At 35.6% G+C, this 18,514-nt stretch overlaps 1 protein-coding gene across 9 annotated transcripts in view; it reads left to right on the top strand.

The window, feature by feature from the left end:
- NRG4 (neuregulin 4) overlaps window positions 1–18,514 on the top strand; it is a 208,901-nt gene that overhangs the window by 160,089 nt on the left and 30,298 nt on the right. For all 9 annotated transcript variants that reach the window (XM_045448973.1, XM_045448972.1, XM_045448977.1 and 6 more), the window contains one exon: window positions 15,447–15,596. In XM_045448973.1, the coding sequence (XP_045304929.1) occupies window positions 15,447–15,596 (150 nt within the window). The remainder of the gene's footprint in view (window positions 1–15,446; window positions 15,597–18,514) is intronic.

Here is an 18,514-nt window from a genome sequence, read left to right as displayed (position 1 = left end):
TTGGAAATCCTGATTCAATCCTCACAGAAGATTGTACTTAAGAATCTTTTTTTTTGAAGTATCAAAAATTTGCAGTAAATTGTACATTTCTTGTCCATGAGGCTCTGGGGCTGTCCTTTTTGGTTTAGGACACAAACTCTGCATCACAAAACATAAAATATGTAGATGACAGATAATTGTGGGTAATTTATTTCTGTGACCCATAATATCAGAATGGATAAAGGTAAAATTCTCTATTGGAATCTGTAAGAATTCTGGTTAAGAGTTTTGATCTGTATTTGCCCTGAGATTAAAAACATATTATGGGCAGAAAAGGCATTGACAAATCTCCAGGAAATTCTGGAGATTTTTGTTCAGTGTGTTAGTATTTTTTTTTTTAGCTTTTTTTTTTTTAACTGATGTATAGTTGATATATAATACTAAATTACTTTCAGGTATATGACACAGTGATTCAACAATTGTATACATTATGAAATGCCCACCATGATTACAATTTTTTTTGGGGGGCGGGGGGGTTTCTAATCTTAGGGGTTTTTTTGTTTTTTTTTTTAATATATGAAATTTATTGTCAAATTGGTTTCCATACAACACCCAGTGCTCATCCCAAAAGGTGCCCTCCTCAGTACCCATCACCCACCCTCCCCTCCCTCCCACCCCCCATCAACCCTCAGTTTGTTCTCAGTTTTTAGCAGTCTCTTATGCTTTGGCTCTCTCCCACTCTAACCTCTTTTTTTTTTTTTTTCCTTCCCCTCCCCCATGGGTTTCTGTTAAGTTTCTCAGGATCCACATAAGAGTGACACCATATGGTATCTGTCTTTCTCTGTATGGCTTATTTCACTTAGCATCACACTCTCCAGTTCCATCCACGTTGCTACAAAAGGCCATATTTCATTTTTTCTCATTGCCACGTAGTATTCCATTGTGTATATAAACCACAATTTCTTCATCCATTCATCAGTTGATGGACATTTAGGCTCTTTCCACAATTTGGCTATTGTTGAGAGTGCTGCTATAAACATTGGGGTACAAGTGCCCCTATGCATCAGTACTCCTGTATCCCTTGGATAAATTCCTAGCAGTGCTATTGCTGGGTCATAGGGTAGGTCTATTTTTAATTTTCTGAGGAACCTCCACACTGCTTTCCAGAGCGGCTGCACCAATTTGCATTCCCACCAACAGTGCAAGAGGGTTCCCGTTTCTCCACATCCTCGCCAGCATCTATAGTCTCCTGATTTGTTCATTTTGGCCACTCTGACTGGCGTGAGGTGATATCTGAGTGTGGTTTTGATTTGTATTTCCCTGATAAGGAGCGACGTTGAACATCTTTTCATGTGCCTGTTGGCCATCCGGATGCCTTCTTTAGAGAAGTGTCTATGCATGTCTTCTGCCCATTTCTTCACTGGATTATTTGTTTTTCGGGTGTGGAGTTTGCGGAGTTCTTTATAGATTTTGGATACTAGCCCTTTATCCGATATGTCATTTAAAATATCTTTTCCCATTCCGTTGGTTGCCTTTTAGTTTTGTTGGTTGTTTCCTTTGCTGTGCAGAAGCTTTTTATCTTCATAAGGTCCCAGTAATTCACTTTTGCTTTTAATTCTCTTGCCTTTGGGGATGTGTCGAGGAAGAGATTGCTATGGCTGTCAGAGAGGTCTTTTCCTGCTTTCTCCTCTAAGGTTTTGATGGTTTCCTGTCTCACATTCAGGTCCTTTATCCATTTTGAGTTTATTTTTGTGAATGGTGTGAGAAAGTGGTCTAGTTTCAACCTTCTGCATGTTGCTGTCCAGTTCTCCCAGCACCATTTGTTAAAGAGACTGTCTTTTTTCCATTGGATGTTCTTTCCTGCTTTGTCAAAGATGAGTTCGCCATATGTTTGTGGGTCTAGTTCTGGGGTTTCTATTCTATTCCACTGGTCTATGTGTCTGTTTTTGTGCCAATACCATGCTGTCTTAATGATGACAGCTTTGTAGTAGAGACTAAAGTCTGGGATTGTGATGCCTCCTGCTTTGGTCTTCTTCTTCAAAATTCTTTTGGCTATTCGGGGCCTTTTGTGGTTCCATATGAATTTTAGGATTCCTTGTTCTAGTTTCGAGAAGAATGCTGGTGCAATTTTGATTGAGATTGCATTGAATGTGTAGATAGCTTTGGGTAGTATTGACATTTTGACAATATTTATTCTTCCAATCCATGAGCAGGGAATGTCTTTCCATTTCTTTACATCTTCTTCAATTACCTTCATAAGCTTTCTATAGTTTTCAGCATACAGATTTTTTACATCTTTGGTTAGATTTATTCCTCGGTATTTTATGCTTCTTGGTGCAATTGTGAATGGGATCAGTTTCTTTGTCTTTCTGTTGCTTCATTGTTAGTGTATAAGAATGCAACTGATTTCTGTACATTGATTTTGTATCCTGCAACTTTGCTGAATTCATGTATCAGTTCTAGCAGACTTTTGGTGGAGTCTATCGGATTTTCCATGTATAATATCATGTCATCTGCAAGAAGCGAAAGCTTGACTTCATCTTTGCCAATTTTGATGCCTTCAATTTCCTTTTGTTGTCTGATTGCTGATGCAGCACTATGTTAAACAACAGCGGTGAGAGTGGGCATCCCTGTCATGTTCCTGATCTCAGGGGAAAAGCTCTCAGTTTTTCCCCGTTGAGGATGATGTTAGCTGTGGGCTTTTCATAAATGGCTCTTATGATCTTTAAGTATGTTCCTTCTATCCTGACTTTCTCAAGGGTTTTATTAAGAAAGGGTGCTGGATTTTGTCAAAGGCCTTTTCTGCATCGATTGACAGGATCATATGGTTCTTCTCTTTTTTTTTGTTAATGTGATGTATCACGTTGATTGATTTGCGAATGTTGAACCAGCCCTGCATCCCAGGAATGAATCCCACTTGATCATGGTGAATAATTCTTTTTATATGCCGTTGAATTCGATTTGCTAGTATCTTATTGAGAATTTTTGCATCCATATTCATCAGGGATATTGGCCTGTAGTTCTCTTTATTTACTGGGTCTCTGTCTGGTTTAGGAATCAAAGTAATACTGGCTTCATAGAATGAGTCTGGAAGTTTTCCTTCCCTTTCTATTTCTTGGAATAGCTTGAGAAGGATAGGTATTATCTCTGCTTTAAACGTCTGGTAGAACTCCCCTGGGAAGCCATCTGATCCTGGACTCTTATTTGTTGGGAGATTTTTGATAACTAATTCAATTTCTTCACTGGTTATGGGTCTGTTCAAGCCTTCTATTTCCTCCTGATTGAGTTTTGGAAGAGTGTGGGTGTTTAGGAATTTGTCCATTTCTTCCAGGTTGTCCAATTTGTTGGCATAATTTTTCATAGTATTCCCTGATAATTGTTTGTATCTCTGAGGGATTGGTTGTAATAATTCCATTTTCATTCATGATTTTATCTATTTGGGTCATCTCCCTTTTCTTTTTGAGAAGCCTGGCTAGAGGTTTGTCAATTTTGTTTATTTTTTCAAAAAATCAACTCTTGGTTTCGTTGTTCTGCTCTACAGTTTTTTTAGATTCTATATTGTTTATTTCTGCTCTGATCTTTATTATTTCTCTTCTTCTGCTGGGTTTAGGCTGCCTTTGCTGTTCTGCTTCTATTTCCTTTAGGTGTGCTGTTAGATTTTGTATTTGGGATTTTTCTTGTTTCTTGAGATAGGCCTGGATTGCAATGTATTTTCCTCTCAGGACTGCCTTCGCTGTGTCCCAAAGCGTTTGGATTGTTGTATTTTCATTTTCGTTTGTTTCCATATATTTTTTAATTTCTTCTCTAATTGCCTGGTTGACCCACTCATTCTTTAGTAGGGTGTTCTTTAACTTCCATGCTTTTGGAGGTTTTCCAGACTTTTTCCTGTGATTGATTTCAAGCTCCATAGCATTGTGGTCTGAAAGTATGCATGGTATAATTTCAATTCTTGTAAACTTATGAAGGGCTGTTTTGTGACCCAGTATATGATCTATCTTGGAGAATGTTCCATGTGCACTCGAGAAGAAAGTATATTCTGTTGCTTTGGGATGCAGAGTTCTAAATATATCTGTCAAGTCCATCTGATCCAATGTCTCATTCAGGGCCCTTGTTTCTAGTGTGTTAGTATTATAATTATTTCAATCATCTCTATTTTTATGTGGTAAAAGATAAAAATAGTGTGATTTTCTAGGGTCTTCTGGGAAATCCCAATGATAGTTTTAGGTGTCAAAGATAAACTGAAAGTTTTACTTTTTCTATATTTAGGATCTAGTTCTGGGAAGGCAGAGGACATTCGGGCAGTGGATTAATACAGTTTCAAAGGTGCCTGAGAAACCAGACTTGGTTGCCTTTCTAGTTGAAAGAGACAAAATAAAATTTACTTTGCAAATTTTGTCCTTCATTATGCTTTTTTATATTCTAGAACGAACTGACCCTTTAGTTCTCCTTGATTCTTTCTCATGGGTTTTGCTAGTTCAAACCATTTTTATAATAACATGAAGATGTTATGTATAGCACACTGTATTATTCTTGTCTCCAATGAATCATAAGGAAGTATTTAAAAATTTTTATTTCAATTTCCAATATAGTAAATACCAATAATCCTAACCAATGTAAACGGAAATTCTGGAGTCCTCAGTGAAGTCTGAAAGTCCTTTGGTTTGGAGACCAAAAAACCTCAAGACTGCAAACTGCTACTTTCAGACAAAACTACTCTTATTCCTTGAAAAACAAAAGTATACACAGACTTGTATTTCTCTGTCACAGTTGTTCCTAGTACAGTCTTATTACTCATATCAATTATAGGTTTCAACCAAGTAACTAACTTCGACTTCATAGACAAAACTGAGGGATGGGTAGTTTAGAGCTGTCTAGCATATACAAGCCATTTAGTAGATATGCAAATGTCATGACTACACATAATACAACTTTTTACTGTCACACACATCCCTTTTTTAAAATCTCCCTCACTGATATTTATTACATTAATAATATTTCTAGAAAAAGCAAATAAGATCAGTAACTGAATTTACATTAAGTTTCATTTTGATCCATTAGCCAATTTGGAAAAAAGCCATATTGATCAAAGGGATTAAAAGTAAAATGTTTTCTTTGGTACATACAGTATTTTTTAACATGGTGGCCCTATAAACTTTTTTTTAAGTTTATTTATTTTGAGAGAGAGAGAGAGAGTGAGTGGGCTCGAACGCATGGGGGAGGGTCAGAGAGAGGGGTAGAGAAAGAATCCCAAGCAGGCTCAGGACTGCCACTGCAGAGCCCCACGCAGGGTTCACACCCTTGAAGTGAGAGATCATGACCCAAGCCGAAGTCAAGAGTTTGATGCTTAACCGACTGAGCCACCCAGGCACCCCGCAAAGCTATAACCTTAAGCAAAAGTAACTTAAAGATTAAGGGTCTTACGGATATTAATTCAATTAATCAGTCTAAGACTTTAAGTTACCTTGGAAATGACCTACTATAAAACATAAATACTACAAAACATAATTATGGTTGAAGTAAAATATTTGTCAGATCAATTATTCAATGAAATTGAACACAGTTTTATATTTTTCCTAGGTTTTAATAATATGTAGGAATAGTATGAGCTTATTTATTCAGTAAGCCTGTATAAGTTTAGGGAAAACACACCCTAGGAGAATTAAATTTATGCTTGTGTTATACTTAACACTGATGAAGAAAAACAGGTGGTTTTTTAAGCCAAACTATTAGGTTAGCTTTATTTACTACAAATCTACTCCTACTAATGTGAAGTTGGATTCTTCAAATATTTCTTAGGGTCACTGAAAATAATTTTATATAAGTTTAGCATTTTAAAACCATTAGAAGTTCAGCTTCCTATTCTGGGAACTTTATGAATACTGAATTTTATATAAAAGCTTATTTTTCTCTTTAAGTCAATCTGAGCAGAACTTTAAGAGTCTCTGTAGTATAATTTTTTAAATATCTTCTGGAGATAGGAAGACATTTCATATAGAATGAGAGGTAAAGGCTTATTTTTTTTTTATTTTTTTTAAATTTTTTCAATATATGAAGTTTATTGTCATATTGGTTTCCATACAACACCCAGTGCTCATCCCAAAAGGTGCCCTCCTCAATACCCTTCACCCACTCTCCCCTCCCTCCCACCCCCCATCAACCCTCAGTTTGTTCTCAGTTTTTAACAGTCTCTTATGTTTTGGCTCTCTTCCACTCTAACCTCATTTTTTTTCCCTTCCCCTCCCCCATGGGTTTCTGTTAAGTTTCTCAGGATCCACATAAGAGTGAAACCATATGGTATCTGTCTGTCTCTGTATGGCTTGTTTCATTTAGCATAACACTCTCCAGTTCCATCCATGTTGCTACAAAGGGCCATATTTCATTCTTTCTCATTGCCACGTAGTACTCCATTGTGTATATAAACCACAATTTCTTTATCCATTCATCAGTTGATGGACATTTAGGCTCTTTCCATAATTTGGCTATTGTTGAAAGTGCTGCTATAAACACTGGGGTACAAGTGCCCCTATGCATCAGTACTCCTGTATCCCTTGGGTAAATTCCTAGCAGAGCTACTGCTGGGTCATAGGGTAGGTCTATTTTTAATTTTTTGAGGAAGCTCCACACTGTTTTCCAGAGTGGCTGCACCAGTTTGCATTCCCACCAACAGTGCAAGAGAGTTCCCATTTCTCCACATCCTCTCCAGCATCTATAGTCTCCTGATTTGTTCATTTTGGCCACTCTGACTGGCGTGAGGTGATATCTGAGTGTGGTTTTGATTTGTATTTCCCTGATAAGGAGCGACGTTGAGCATCTTTTCATGTGCCTGTTGGCCATCTGGATGTCTTCTTTAGAGAAGTGTCTATTCATGTTTTCTGCCCATTTCTTCACTGGATTATTTGTTTTTCGGGTGTGGAGTTTGGGAGCTCTTTATAGATTTTGGATACTAGCCCTTTGTCCGATAAGTCATTTGCAAATACCTTTCCCATTCCGTTGGTTGCCTTTTAGTTTTGTTGATTGTTTCCTTTGCTGTACAGAAGCTTTTTATCTTCATAAGGTCCCAGTAGTTCATTTTTGCTTTTAATTCCCTTGCCTGGTAAAGGCTTTTTAAAGTCGTAGACACGGAGAGAACTTATAGATCTTTAGATCTATAACTTTGGCACAGGTGAAGAGTAAACAGAAACATGAAATTTTACTCATAAATATCAAAAAAGTATTCTCCTTTCCAGTGCATATGAAAGTTTTAATTGATTTGAACTTAAAAATGGAAAAATAAAATTTTAATAAAAGTCTAACAAGCCAGATTCTCTGTCATCTTTAATAGAGAATAGATGTCTGTCATCTGTTTACAGAGATCATCAGATTATCAAACTCCAAAACCAAATTACTTATCAGTATTCTTACTAATGGGAAATAACTTATCAGTAGTAAGTGAACCACCACCACAACCATAAAATTAGTAAATAGGGGGAAAAACTAAAGACACAGAAGCAGAAAATTTTAAGATCTATTCCTGCTTGGAGTTCACGTCTGGGAGCCAGGAAAAGACATGTCTGGGCTTTAGGTGCCCAGGGGGTGTATTTCTCTGGCAACTTTGTTTATCTAGCTCTGTCACATGACTCTGTCTCAGTGAAGGACCTTCAAAACTGGTTAAAAAAAATATACATACATTTTTTTAAAAAATGTTTATTTTGAGAGAGAGGGAGAGCACACACGGGGGAGGGACAGAGAGTCGGGGAGAGAGAGAATCCCAGATTAGGTTCTGCGCTGTCAGCTCGGAGATGGCTGCGGGAGATGTGGCGCTCAATCTCAGACCCCACCAACTGTGAGATCATGATTTGAGCTGTAATCAAGAGTTCGACGGTTAGCCAACTGAGCCACCCAGGTGCCCTGAAATAAATTTTTATGAAAGGAAAAATGATTTTCATACAAATATAAAATGAATGTGTATCAAAGATATACTTAGTTCATTAATCAGTGAAGGAACCAGTGAAATGTTACAACTGACTGAAGGGAGAATTCAAACAACACACACATTTAGGTGTTGAAGTGAATTTACAAATAGATACAAATTAATATCCACAGGACAATCTATTTTGTTATATTGGACAAACTTAATTTGCATTAGTATAATGCACAGTGTGGAGGTGGAGCTCTGAGACAGAAGGTTTAAATTGGCGAAGGGATATCTGTTGGAATAATTACCCCGAGTGACTTAAGTAAGCTCTGATTCCCTGAGCCTGATCACCGGGATTTTCCCAGAGGGGAATTCCAAGAAGTATCTGACTACACAGTCACAAGCTCAGACCAGGGAAGGTCTCTGCTGCCTTGGCTGATGCCAAGTTCTGTCCCCTATCCGCAACAGTAGCATTCCCACTGTTAGGTGGAATCACCATTTGTCAGGTGATAAAAGGCTGAATTCTATTTGAGAGGCAGTTTAAGGAGTACAAACGTGTAATGTATGAAAGGATACTTATTCAAAAGTAAAATAATTGAGACTGAGAATTGGAAAATGTAAGAAAACCGACATTTATTGTGTTTCTTTATTTGGCATGTTGCCTCATTTAATTATGTATATTGTTTGTGTCTATCAGTAGTTTTGCTGGGCCTCACTATATGTTTTACTAAACTCAGTTACCAGAAGAAATCTGGATTTTATGAATTGTTTTATTAGCCACAGAAAGTTTTAAAGTTTTCTGAAGGCCATTTGGTTAAAATAGGCTGAGTCTTGGCACTCTTTATAGATAAGACTTCTGTTTTTTTCATCTCTAAATTTAGTAGAGGGTTATAGTACAAAGAAAAAAGTTCAAATGCTACTGTGATATTAATCACAACAAAGTCTTCTTTAATTTGACTTTTGGCACTGTACCATATACTTTATTAAACGTCAGGATTTAAACTGATCTTTAGGACACCATTACAAAAGGGAAATAGCCACCTCTGAAGCTTATTTGCAGTTGCATAAAACAGTTGCTCTGTTTAGTTATGCATTTTGTTAGCACTTTTCACAGTAATAATCTTATTTCTGATAGTGTTCATTAGAATACTCAACAGAAACAATTGATATAGGGGCGCCTGGGTGGCTCAGTCGGTTGAGCATCCGACTTCAGCTCGGGTCATGATCTCACAGTCTGTGAGTTCGAGCCCCATGTCGGGCTCTGTGCTGACAGCTCGGAGCCCGGAGCCTGCTTCAGATTCTGTGTCTCCCTCTCTCTCTGACCCTCCCCCATTCATGCTCTGTCTCTCTCTGTCTCAAAAATAAATAAACGTTAAAAAAATTAAAAAAAAAAAGAAACAATTGATACATCTATCTTGATTTTACCATGCTTAGAACAAAACTTATAAGAGGATAAATCTTGAAACCTCACATTTTTCCAGATCAGACACTATGCTTATCAAACATGGTGGAATATGGTTATGAAACAGTGGAAGCATTCCTTCTCTCTTAGGTCTCCTTATCTTCTGAGTTTGTCTTAGTGATATGTGTCATTTGTCCAAGAGTAGAAATGATTCTTCAGAGCTAACTTGGGTTAGCTTATTGCTGTTCTAGGAAGCACAGTGCTCCTTCATTTTCTTATTTGTTGCATAATGAAGTTGTATCAGATTATGCATTTGCTTATGAATTTCCCTTACCCTTTTAGTGTCTTTATTATCCACCATTTCCATTAGAAGACAACTGAAAAATATTCCCATTTCTCATCAGTAAGGTTTCATTTTCAGTGTAGGAATACCATGCAAAGTGACAATTGTGACTTTTGCCTAGCTCTAATACTTAACTTCTTTTGTCAGGAAGTGAACTGATGCTGGCTTTTCTTTGTCTTATTCCAAGTTGGGGCATGAGATTTTCCCTGCATTAGAAGGTTGTTGAGACCTGAAGCCTGGGAAGGTAAGATGCCAGCATGAATATTGTCCACTTAGAACTGTGGTTGAATTGAGTGTCCGGTGATTTACGAGCATAAGTCATTCCAGCTGTTCCCAGTTTATAAGCTCACCATTTGTTCACATGCTTCCTTCATTCATTGTGCCTTAGCTTGCTTTAGTAAATAAAATACTTCAATATTTCAGTGATTTGTTTAAGCTAAAAAAGTAGAACTTTTCACAATAAAACTATAACAATGCCCTACAAAATGACAAATGTGAATTCTTCTTTATGCAATGTTTTATCCATTTATATTCAGATTTAATTGGTAGTCCATTTCAGCATATGAATTATCTGGTTAATAGTCAATCTTGAAAGAGTCTAATAGATTTTGCTTTTAACTAAGGTTAGATTATACTTACACATATGAAGTGTAGTAATTATTTGTTTTTTGTGGTGCTAGTAATCATATAAATATAACATTAAACAAAATTTTTGCAGGATTGAATATTAATTATCTAAGTATCTGTAGTGTTAAGAATCTAGTAAATACTTAATGAAGTTACCTTTATGGCACTAGTTAATAAAAGAGGAAAAGGTCATGAATTAGTCTTCCCTAATTGAGTTCTTGCTTCCAAAAATCCAGTAGGAGTTTCATAGGATGTTGGCGTGTTTGTGTATTGTTTTATGTCCTGGACTACTAAAGGGGTTCAAGCTCATGTTGTCAGTTCATATTTCTTGAACACTCTAATAGTTTTATTTTGTTTTGTTTTAACTATTTTTCATGGATTTCAGGTTGAACTTTTATTATGCTACAGAGTATTGGTCAATGTAATTCAATTTTGGCGTGTGCCAATATTGTACTTTTGCTTTCCAGAATAGATTATTCCAAGTAAAGTGGTATTGACATAGAGTCTCCACTTGGTTAGTGAGCTATTCTATAATACAAACTTGTTTCTGAGAAATATTTACTACTACTACTAATAAACAGTAGCATTTATTGGTTGTCATGCTCTTAACCTTTTCTGGCTATAATTTTTCTTAGGCATTATATTCCCTATAGTCCAATATGAGATGTAAACATGGTCTTTATAAAGTCACTAATTTCAGTTCCATTTGTATAGTGTGTTTCAACATTCAAAGCACTTTTAGACATTGTTTGATTCTGACAATAGCCCTATGAAATAGCTAAAGCAGGTGTTGTTATTTTGATTTTATGGAGTCTTAAGAGAGTTTAAGTGACTTGTACAAGGTCACACAGCCAACAAGCACAAGTGTGGGTTCAAGAAATTAGTTTCTTCTAGCTCATAGTTGAATACTCTTTCTTGAAGCTAAATGCACTATATTTGTTTACATGATTAAAAACTTGGCTCTTTTATTATGGTAAAGGTCTCTAATGTGTAACAACTTACTTTAAGTGCTGTATAATCTAATGAATTTATTTCATGTGCAATGTACCATACATAGCATCTGGTTTTAAGGAAAGATTATTGGTGGTATTCAGCCAGAAAACCAAATCATGACTGGATTTGGGGCTTGGGAGTTATATCTATTCCAGGTTTCATCTTTCAGTTCCAGGAGAATGTATATGATCTCCCTCACTAGGTAGACGCTAGATGTCACAACTGTTTGCTACTTGGTGGTCTGTGCAGAAATAAGGTCCAGAAATAATTTAGCAATATAGTTGCATAAAGACTGAAGGCTACTTAGTTCTGTGTACTCAGTTCTGTGTAAAATGCTGGTGCAATACCTTACCTTTCTGTCTTGCTTCAGCTAGTACTACCAGTTGTCTGGCTAGATCTTCTTAATTCACCCTCTTTACCCATAAAATAATTGGTTAACTGTCTGCCTGAAATTTCACTTTTATGTTGTAACTGAGGTTGTAACATTTTCATAAATGAGCTTGAGCTTTAAAAGTGGAATCCAGGTGTGCCTTGCTGGTTCAGTTGGCTCAGTTGGTAGAGCATGCAGCTCTTGATCTTGGGGTCAGGAGTTTGATCTCTATGTTGGGTGCAGAGATTACTTAAAAAACTAAAAAATCTTAAAAAGAAAAGCATAATCCATATACACCCTCATTGGTAAGCTGTGTTTACTTTTTTGTATGATAAATATCTAAAAATTTAAAATTAATTTTTAGGTTAATCATTCCTACTTCTTCAACATAATATTTAAATTTCTCTTTGCCTTTCTCTAAATTCTAATTTGACTAGTTAAAAAATAACAGGATTTTTTTTGACCTTTCTTTATTTAAAGATAGCAACATGTTTTTACTTTCCCACAAGCGTATGTGTTTGCTTTGCCCTGCTGTAAGACCACAGAACAACACTCTAGTGTTGATTTCCTTTATATTCCTTTTTGTTTGTTTATCACCTGATCTGACCGCTCAATGTCTATTATACCATTCCCCTGACTCCTTTCAACTCAAAGTTTTTATCATCCAGGTAAAACATTTTTAGTTAGTTCCATCACCTAGTTTGTCATCTTCCTTCAAGTTCAATCTTACCTAACCTTGAGCAGCATTAAGAAATTTGAGTAATGGGGCGCCTGGGTGGCGCAGTCGGTTAAGCGTCCGACCTCAGCCAGGTCACGATCTCGAGGTCCGTGAGTTCGAGCCCCGCGTCAGGCTCTGGGCTGATGGCTCAGAGCCTGGAGCCTGTTTCCGATTCTGTGTCTCCCTCTCTCTCTCTCTCTGCTCCTCCCCCGTTCATGCTCTGTCTCTCTCTGTCCCAAAAATAAATAAACGTTGAAAAAAAAAATTTTTTTTAAATAAAAAAAAAAAAGAAAAAAAAAAGAAATTTGAGTAATGAATTTATAGGCTTTTAAGAAATCCTACTTATGAAGAAGAATTATGCTGTCTCATTTCTGGATTTATTTCTTTAGGGTTCTAATTATCTTTTCTAGAGTAGAAACTGAGCCCCATTTGCACATTATTTCTAAACTTATTTTAAAGCTACGACACTGGGTGGGAGGGAGGGGAGGGTGGGTGATGGGTATTGAGGAGGACACCTTTTGGGATGAGCAGTGGGTGTAGTATGGAAACCAATTTGACAATAAATTTCATTAAAAAATAAATAAATAAATAAATCTATGACACCAACTTTCTTTCAGTAGCTAAGCCTTTTCCTTAAAAACCTTCAGAAGTCACAAATAATTGTTATTTATCTTCTAATTCTAAATTTAGAATTCTAATTTTAAAAATTAAAGAAGCTAGAGGAGTTTTTCCTCTTTTTTTTTTTTTTTTTTTTTTTTTTTTGGTCATTTTAGAGATACTTTGGCCAACTAAATTTAGAACCTAGTTTTTGTTTTTGTTTTTTTACTGTGTGGAATGCCCCTTTCCTTTGGTTATTTTGTGATGATATATGTGTCAGTTTTTATGACAGTTGCTATGTTGACATTCCAGGTAGTGTGTGTGTGTGTGTGTGTGTGTGTGTGTCTATTTATTCCCCTTTGAGGAGTGGGATGTGGAGTTATAGGAGAAAGAAGTTATTTTCATTAATTTTTTTTCTCTTCACATTTATTTATTTGACTCAGTCTATGGAAAAAGAAGTATTTTCTATTTTATTAGATAATTGTGTTTTCCCCAAATAATTTTATTGCCACTTCAGTTTTCCACTCATGTTATTTCCTTACCTTTTTTTCCTGTGTCTCAGCTCCATCTTTACAGTAGTTTGAGAGAATTGAGACTGCTTTTTTGCTCAAACTGATACTCTATGACCAATAATGCTACCACCTCACAGTGGGTAGGGTTTGGGATTAATAAACCATCTTTCATATTTAAGTAAGATATCTCATTTAAGTAAGATTGATATATCTTGTACTATATCTTGATCTTTTCTTATATCTATGTATATTATTAGTGTATCACATTAGTTATCAAAACTTTGTTAGTAATTAGTTCACTAAGGTGGGAGAAAGGAGATAGATCAACATTTCTAGTTTTGGTAATACCAGCTTAAAGAAGAAAAATACACACACACACACACACACACACACACATATATAATGTACACATATACACACTTTTTTATACATGTACATGCCCATGCATACATACACTCATACACATATATTTTTTTTACACTGAATTATTGCTAAGTGAAATTTACTCCATAACTTCTTAGGTTTATTAAACAATGTATACCATTATTTATTTTAACTGCAACTACACAGTAATGAAATTGATTTGGTGCCAAACAGTGTCATTTTTATTAATCCATATCAATCTCTGTGTGTTTTTTAAAGTTAAAAAAATGTTTTAAATGTTTTTATTACTTATTTTTGAAAGAGAGATAGAGGAGAGTAGGGGAAGGGCAAAGAGAGAGGGAGACACAGAATTTGAAGCAGGCTCCAGGCTCTGAGCTGTCAGCACAGAGTCTGATGCGGGGCTTGAACCCATGAACAGTGAGATCATGACCTGAGCCGAAGTCAGATGCTTAATGGACTGAGCCACACAGGCGCCCCTCAATCTCTGTGTTTTATAATTCTCTGAGCATATTAATAGGGTAAAAGGAACTGATTTATAATATCAAAGATTATAGTCCTTTGTCATATAGTTTTAAGGAGCTGAAAGTAATTGCCTTTAAAATATTTGGTTGGCAGAAGTACCTGGCTGGTTTAGTTGGTAGAGCATGTGACTCTTGATCTCAGGGTTGTGAGTTTAAGCCCCACATTCAGTATAGAGCCTACATAAAAAAATAAAATTTGCCATAAAATATTTGGTTGGCAAGTGAAAATATAAAAAATATTCTAGAAAAGGAAATTACAGGAAATAGAACTACCAGATATTAAAACATATTATAAAGCAACCATGTTGAAGCAGTGTAGTAGAACATTAGATGTGTAGAACATCGAAGAATAGAAAGAAATGTTCTTTATATAGATTTGACATGTTAACAGAGGCCCTATTAAGCAGTAGGAAAGGGAATGATTATTTAATAAGTAGGGTGAGAATAAGCAGTTAGCAATATTGTAGAAAAGTACATTTAGGGGGCGCCTGGGTGGCGCAGTCGGTTAAGCATCCGACTTCAGCCAGGTCACGATCTCGCGGTCCGTGAGTTCGAGCCCCGCGTCAGGCTCTGGGCTGATGGCTCAGAGCCTGGAGCCTGTTTCCGATTCTGTGTCTCCCTCTCTCTCTGCCCCTCCCCCGTTCATGCTCTGTCTCTCTCTGTCCCCAAAATAAATAAACGTTAAAAAAAAAATAAATAAAATAAAATAAAATAAAATAAAATAAAATAAAAAAAAGAAAGAAAAGTACATTTAAACCCACATCTATACTGGATGTAACAAAATAAATCTCAGATAAATTTAAGTGTAGATAATTACATTATTGAAAATCTAGAAGATAAGAGGACTTAATATGTTTTAATTTCTCTGGAGTTTCTAAGCACTGAGAAAACCAGAAAAGGAAGATTAGAAAGATTAGATTGCATATGCTAATGTGGTTTATTATAACTGTAGCTCTGTGAACATTATAGGAAAGCATGCCTACTTTATATTCACAACCTGAAAAATTAGTCTTCTTTACTCTTCATACCAGCTGAAAACCTTTTGTTTTCTATATTAGTTAATGGAACAGAGAATGCAGTTCTTTACCTAAAATTTTATTCTGTAGATGCACTGAAAATTATACAGGAGCTCGTTGTGAAGAGGTTTTTCTCCCAAGCTCCAGCATCCAAACTAAAAGTGACCTGTTTGCAGCTTTTGTGTCATTGACTATTCTTCTAGGAACTCTTATCATTGGAGCCCTCTACTTCCTTTTCAGGTAACCAAAATAGAAACATACTTTTGAAAAGAAAAAAGTAATGCATAAAGTAGTTTTTCTATTAAATAACTAATATGCCCTTTGGATCTAGATATTTTTACAGATAGTGATTTCTATGTAAAGTTCTCTAATACAGTTATTGTTATTAAATTAATAAGTCATTTTGAAAGTATCTTAAATAGTCTCTATTTGTTCTTTGTTACTGACATCAAGCATTGATTTCTGTAAACTAATTAGGTAGACCCACATTCACTAAAGTCATCATGCCAAAGCACCTAAATATTAGGGCTAGGTCTATTTAAAGTACATTTTGAATGTGAAAGGAAGGAAACAACTTATGCAACATTGTAAATATGAATTTAAGGCCTGTGGTTAATATCTAGGATTAATTCTTCATTTAGTGCCTACTATGTGCTAGGCATTGTGCTAAGAATAAAGAATACAATAGTGGGGAATCTACTTCCAAAGCCAAGAGCACACTGTATACACTGTATGTTAGCTAACTTGACAATACATTATATTAAAAAAAAAAAGAATACAATAGTGAACAAGACAGACATGTTCCCTAATTGTAGAGACTTAAATCAACTTGGAGAGAGACAAATAAGGAGGCAATTAATTTGGGAAGACTTATAACTCATAAGACAAAAGGAAAAATTATTCATATGAAGCAATAAAATGTGGTGGAGATTACTTTCATTTATTAGTTTTGGTCTTCACCTTTTTCTGGAATTTTGTGAAAATAATAAATATAGAATTTATAAGTTTAGGAGTTGTCTGGTATTATAACTCTCATTACTACTATTTATTAAGTGCACACTGTAATACTTGTGAAATACTTTTAATACTATGTTCTCGTAATACTTGTGAAAATGGAGCTGCGGGTAATAATAAAAGAGATGCAAAAGGGCTTAAGAAGTTTATATTCTAGGAAAGGTTTTATATATATGTAAAATTATATTTCATAAAATCCTCCTTTCTGAATTACTTTATACCATAGAGTAATTAAAAGTTGGAGAGAGACTGCTCTTTTAAAACATATAATTACATATTTTATTCTAAAATATATCATTCAAGCAATCTCATGTTTTACTTCAGATAAAAAAAATTCAATAGAAACCCATTGTATCAGATTGTATTTTCCCAAAGATGGCTACAATATCTCTCATTCCCACATGCTGTTCTAACCCTATTTAACCTTAATTACCTCCCTAAAAGCTCTGTCTCCAAACGTAATTACATTAGGAATAAGTGCTTCAATTTGTGAATTCTGGGAGATAGAGTGTAACCTGTAATGGCTAGTATGTGTGTTAGCATTCTCCATACAAATAGAACCAATAGAATGTGCAGAGAGACAGATTTATTTTAAGGAATTGGCTCATTAAGTTGTGGAGGCTGGCATGTCAATAGTCTTCATGGTGGCCTGGCAGACTGGAGACTCAGAGAATAGTGAGTGTTGCAGTTCAACTCTGAAGGCTATCTGCTGACACAATTTCTTCTTACTCAAAAGAGGTCAGTCTTTGTTCTTTTTAAGGCCTTAGACTGATTAGATGAAGCCCACCCCCGTCATGGAAGGCAATCTGCTTTACTCAAAATACATAGATTTAAAAATTAATTTAAAAAAAACACTCTTATAGAAACATCCAGAATAATGTTTGACCAAATATCTGGGCACCATGGCCCAGCCAGGTTGATACCTAAAATTAACCATCACAGTATGAACAAAAAAATTATGAGCCAACGGATGCCTGGGTGCCTCAGTTGATTAAGCATTTGCCTCTTGATCTTAGCTCAGGTCTTGATCTCAAGGTAGTGAATTTAAGCCCCACATTGGCCTCTGCACTGGGCATGAAGCCTACTTAAAAAAAAAAAAAAAAAAAAAAGGAAAATTATGAGCCAATCTTATTCATTTAACCTAGATATAAAAGATTAAAAATTAGCAAACGAAGTTCAGTAATGTATTAAAAAAACTATGATCTTGGAATTATTCCATTATTCTAACAACACAAAGTTGGTATAAAGTTATTAACTAATGTATTTTATCTAGTTTGTATATTAAAAGAGAAAAATCTTTTTTTAAATGTTTATTTACTTTTGACAGAGATAGAGACAGAGAGAGAGAGAGCAAGCTGGGGAGGGGCAGAGAGAGAGACACACACACAGAATCTGAAGCAGGCCCCAGGCTCCAAGCTGTCAGCACAGATCCTGATGCGGAGCTTAAACCCATAGAACGTGAGATCGTGACCTGAGCCAAAATCGGATGCTTAATCGACTCAGCCATCCAGGCACCCCACATCCTTACCATTCTTAAAGAAAATAGCATTCTTGAAAATTTTTCAGATAGGGTTGCAATATGTTTGAAATTGTGTATTTCCCATTTTTGAATGAGAACATAAGCAGAGTCATGGCCTTAACGATGCCAAGAATAGAATTAATTTGAAAATGAGTCGCTATTGCTTATAGAAGCTACACTTACGATTTGGGCTCATATGTATTGACCAAATGAAATGTATTTGTCAGAGTGGTGCTTTCAAGAATGAAACCAAGTCTGTTTACTAAAATAGTTTTTGGGTCCATTAGTGGTTGAAATTGCTTTAAATGTGGGTCTTTTGAAATTTAGTAACTAATTAGTGTGATCTTTGAATGAGGTCAAAAATGATACCTCACTAATGCTGAAATCTAGCCTAGAATCAGTAATGTTTCATGAGGAGGAATCAGGGTTTTTTAGAAGACACATTTCATTTTGCTGTGGTAAAATGGTTTTGAATTCATTTTCACTAATATATACTCCAAGCACTGACACTGAAAAAAATTAGAGCAAGTGTACATTTCAAAATCTTGTTTAATATTAAAAGTAGTTAAAAAAAAGTGTCATGATCATCTGAATACAATTATAACCCATATTAATTGGCCAGATG

The sequence above is a fragment of the Leopardus geoffroyi genome, chromosome B3 (genome assembly GCF_018350155.1).
Source record: "Leopardus geoffroyi isolate Oge1 chromosome B3, O.geoffroyi_Oge1_pat1.0, whole genome shotgun sequence".
Taxonomy (NCBI): Eukaryota; Metazoa; Chordata; class Mammalia; order Carnivora; family Felidae; genus Leopardus; species Leopardus geoffroyi.
Note: the sequence above shows the minus strand (reverse complement) of the source record. Positions and strands in the feature narration are given on the sequence as shown.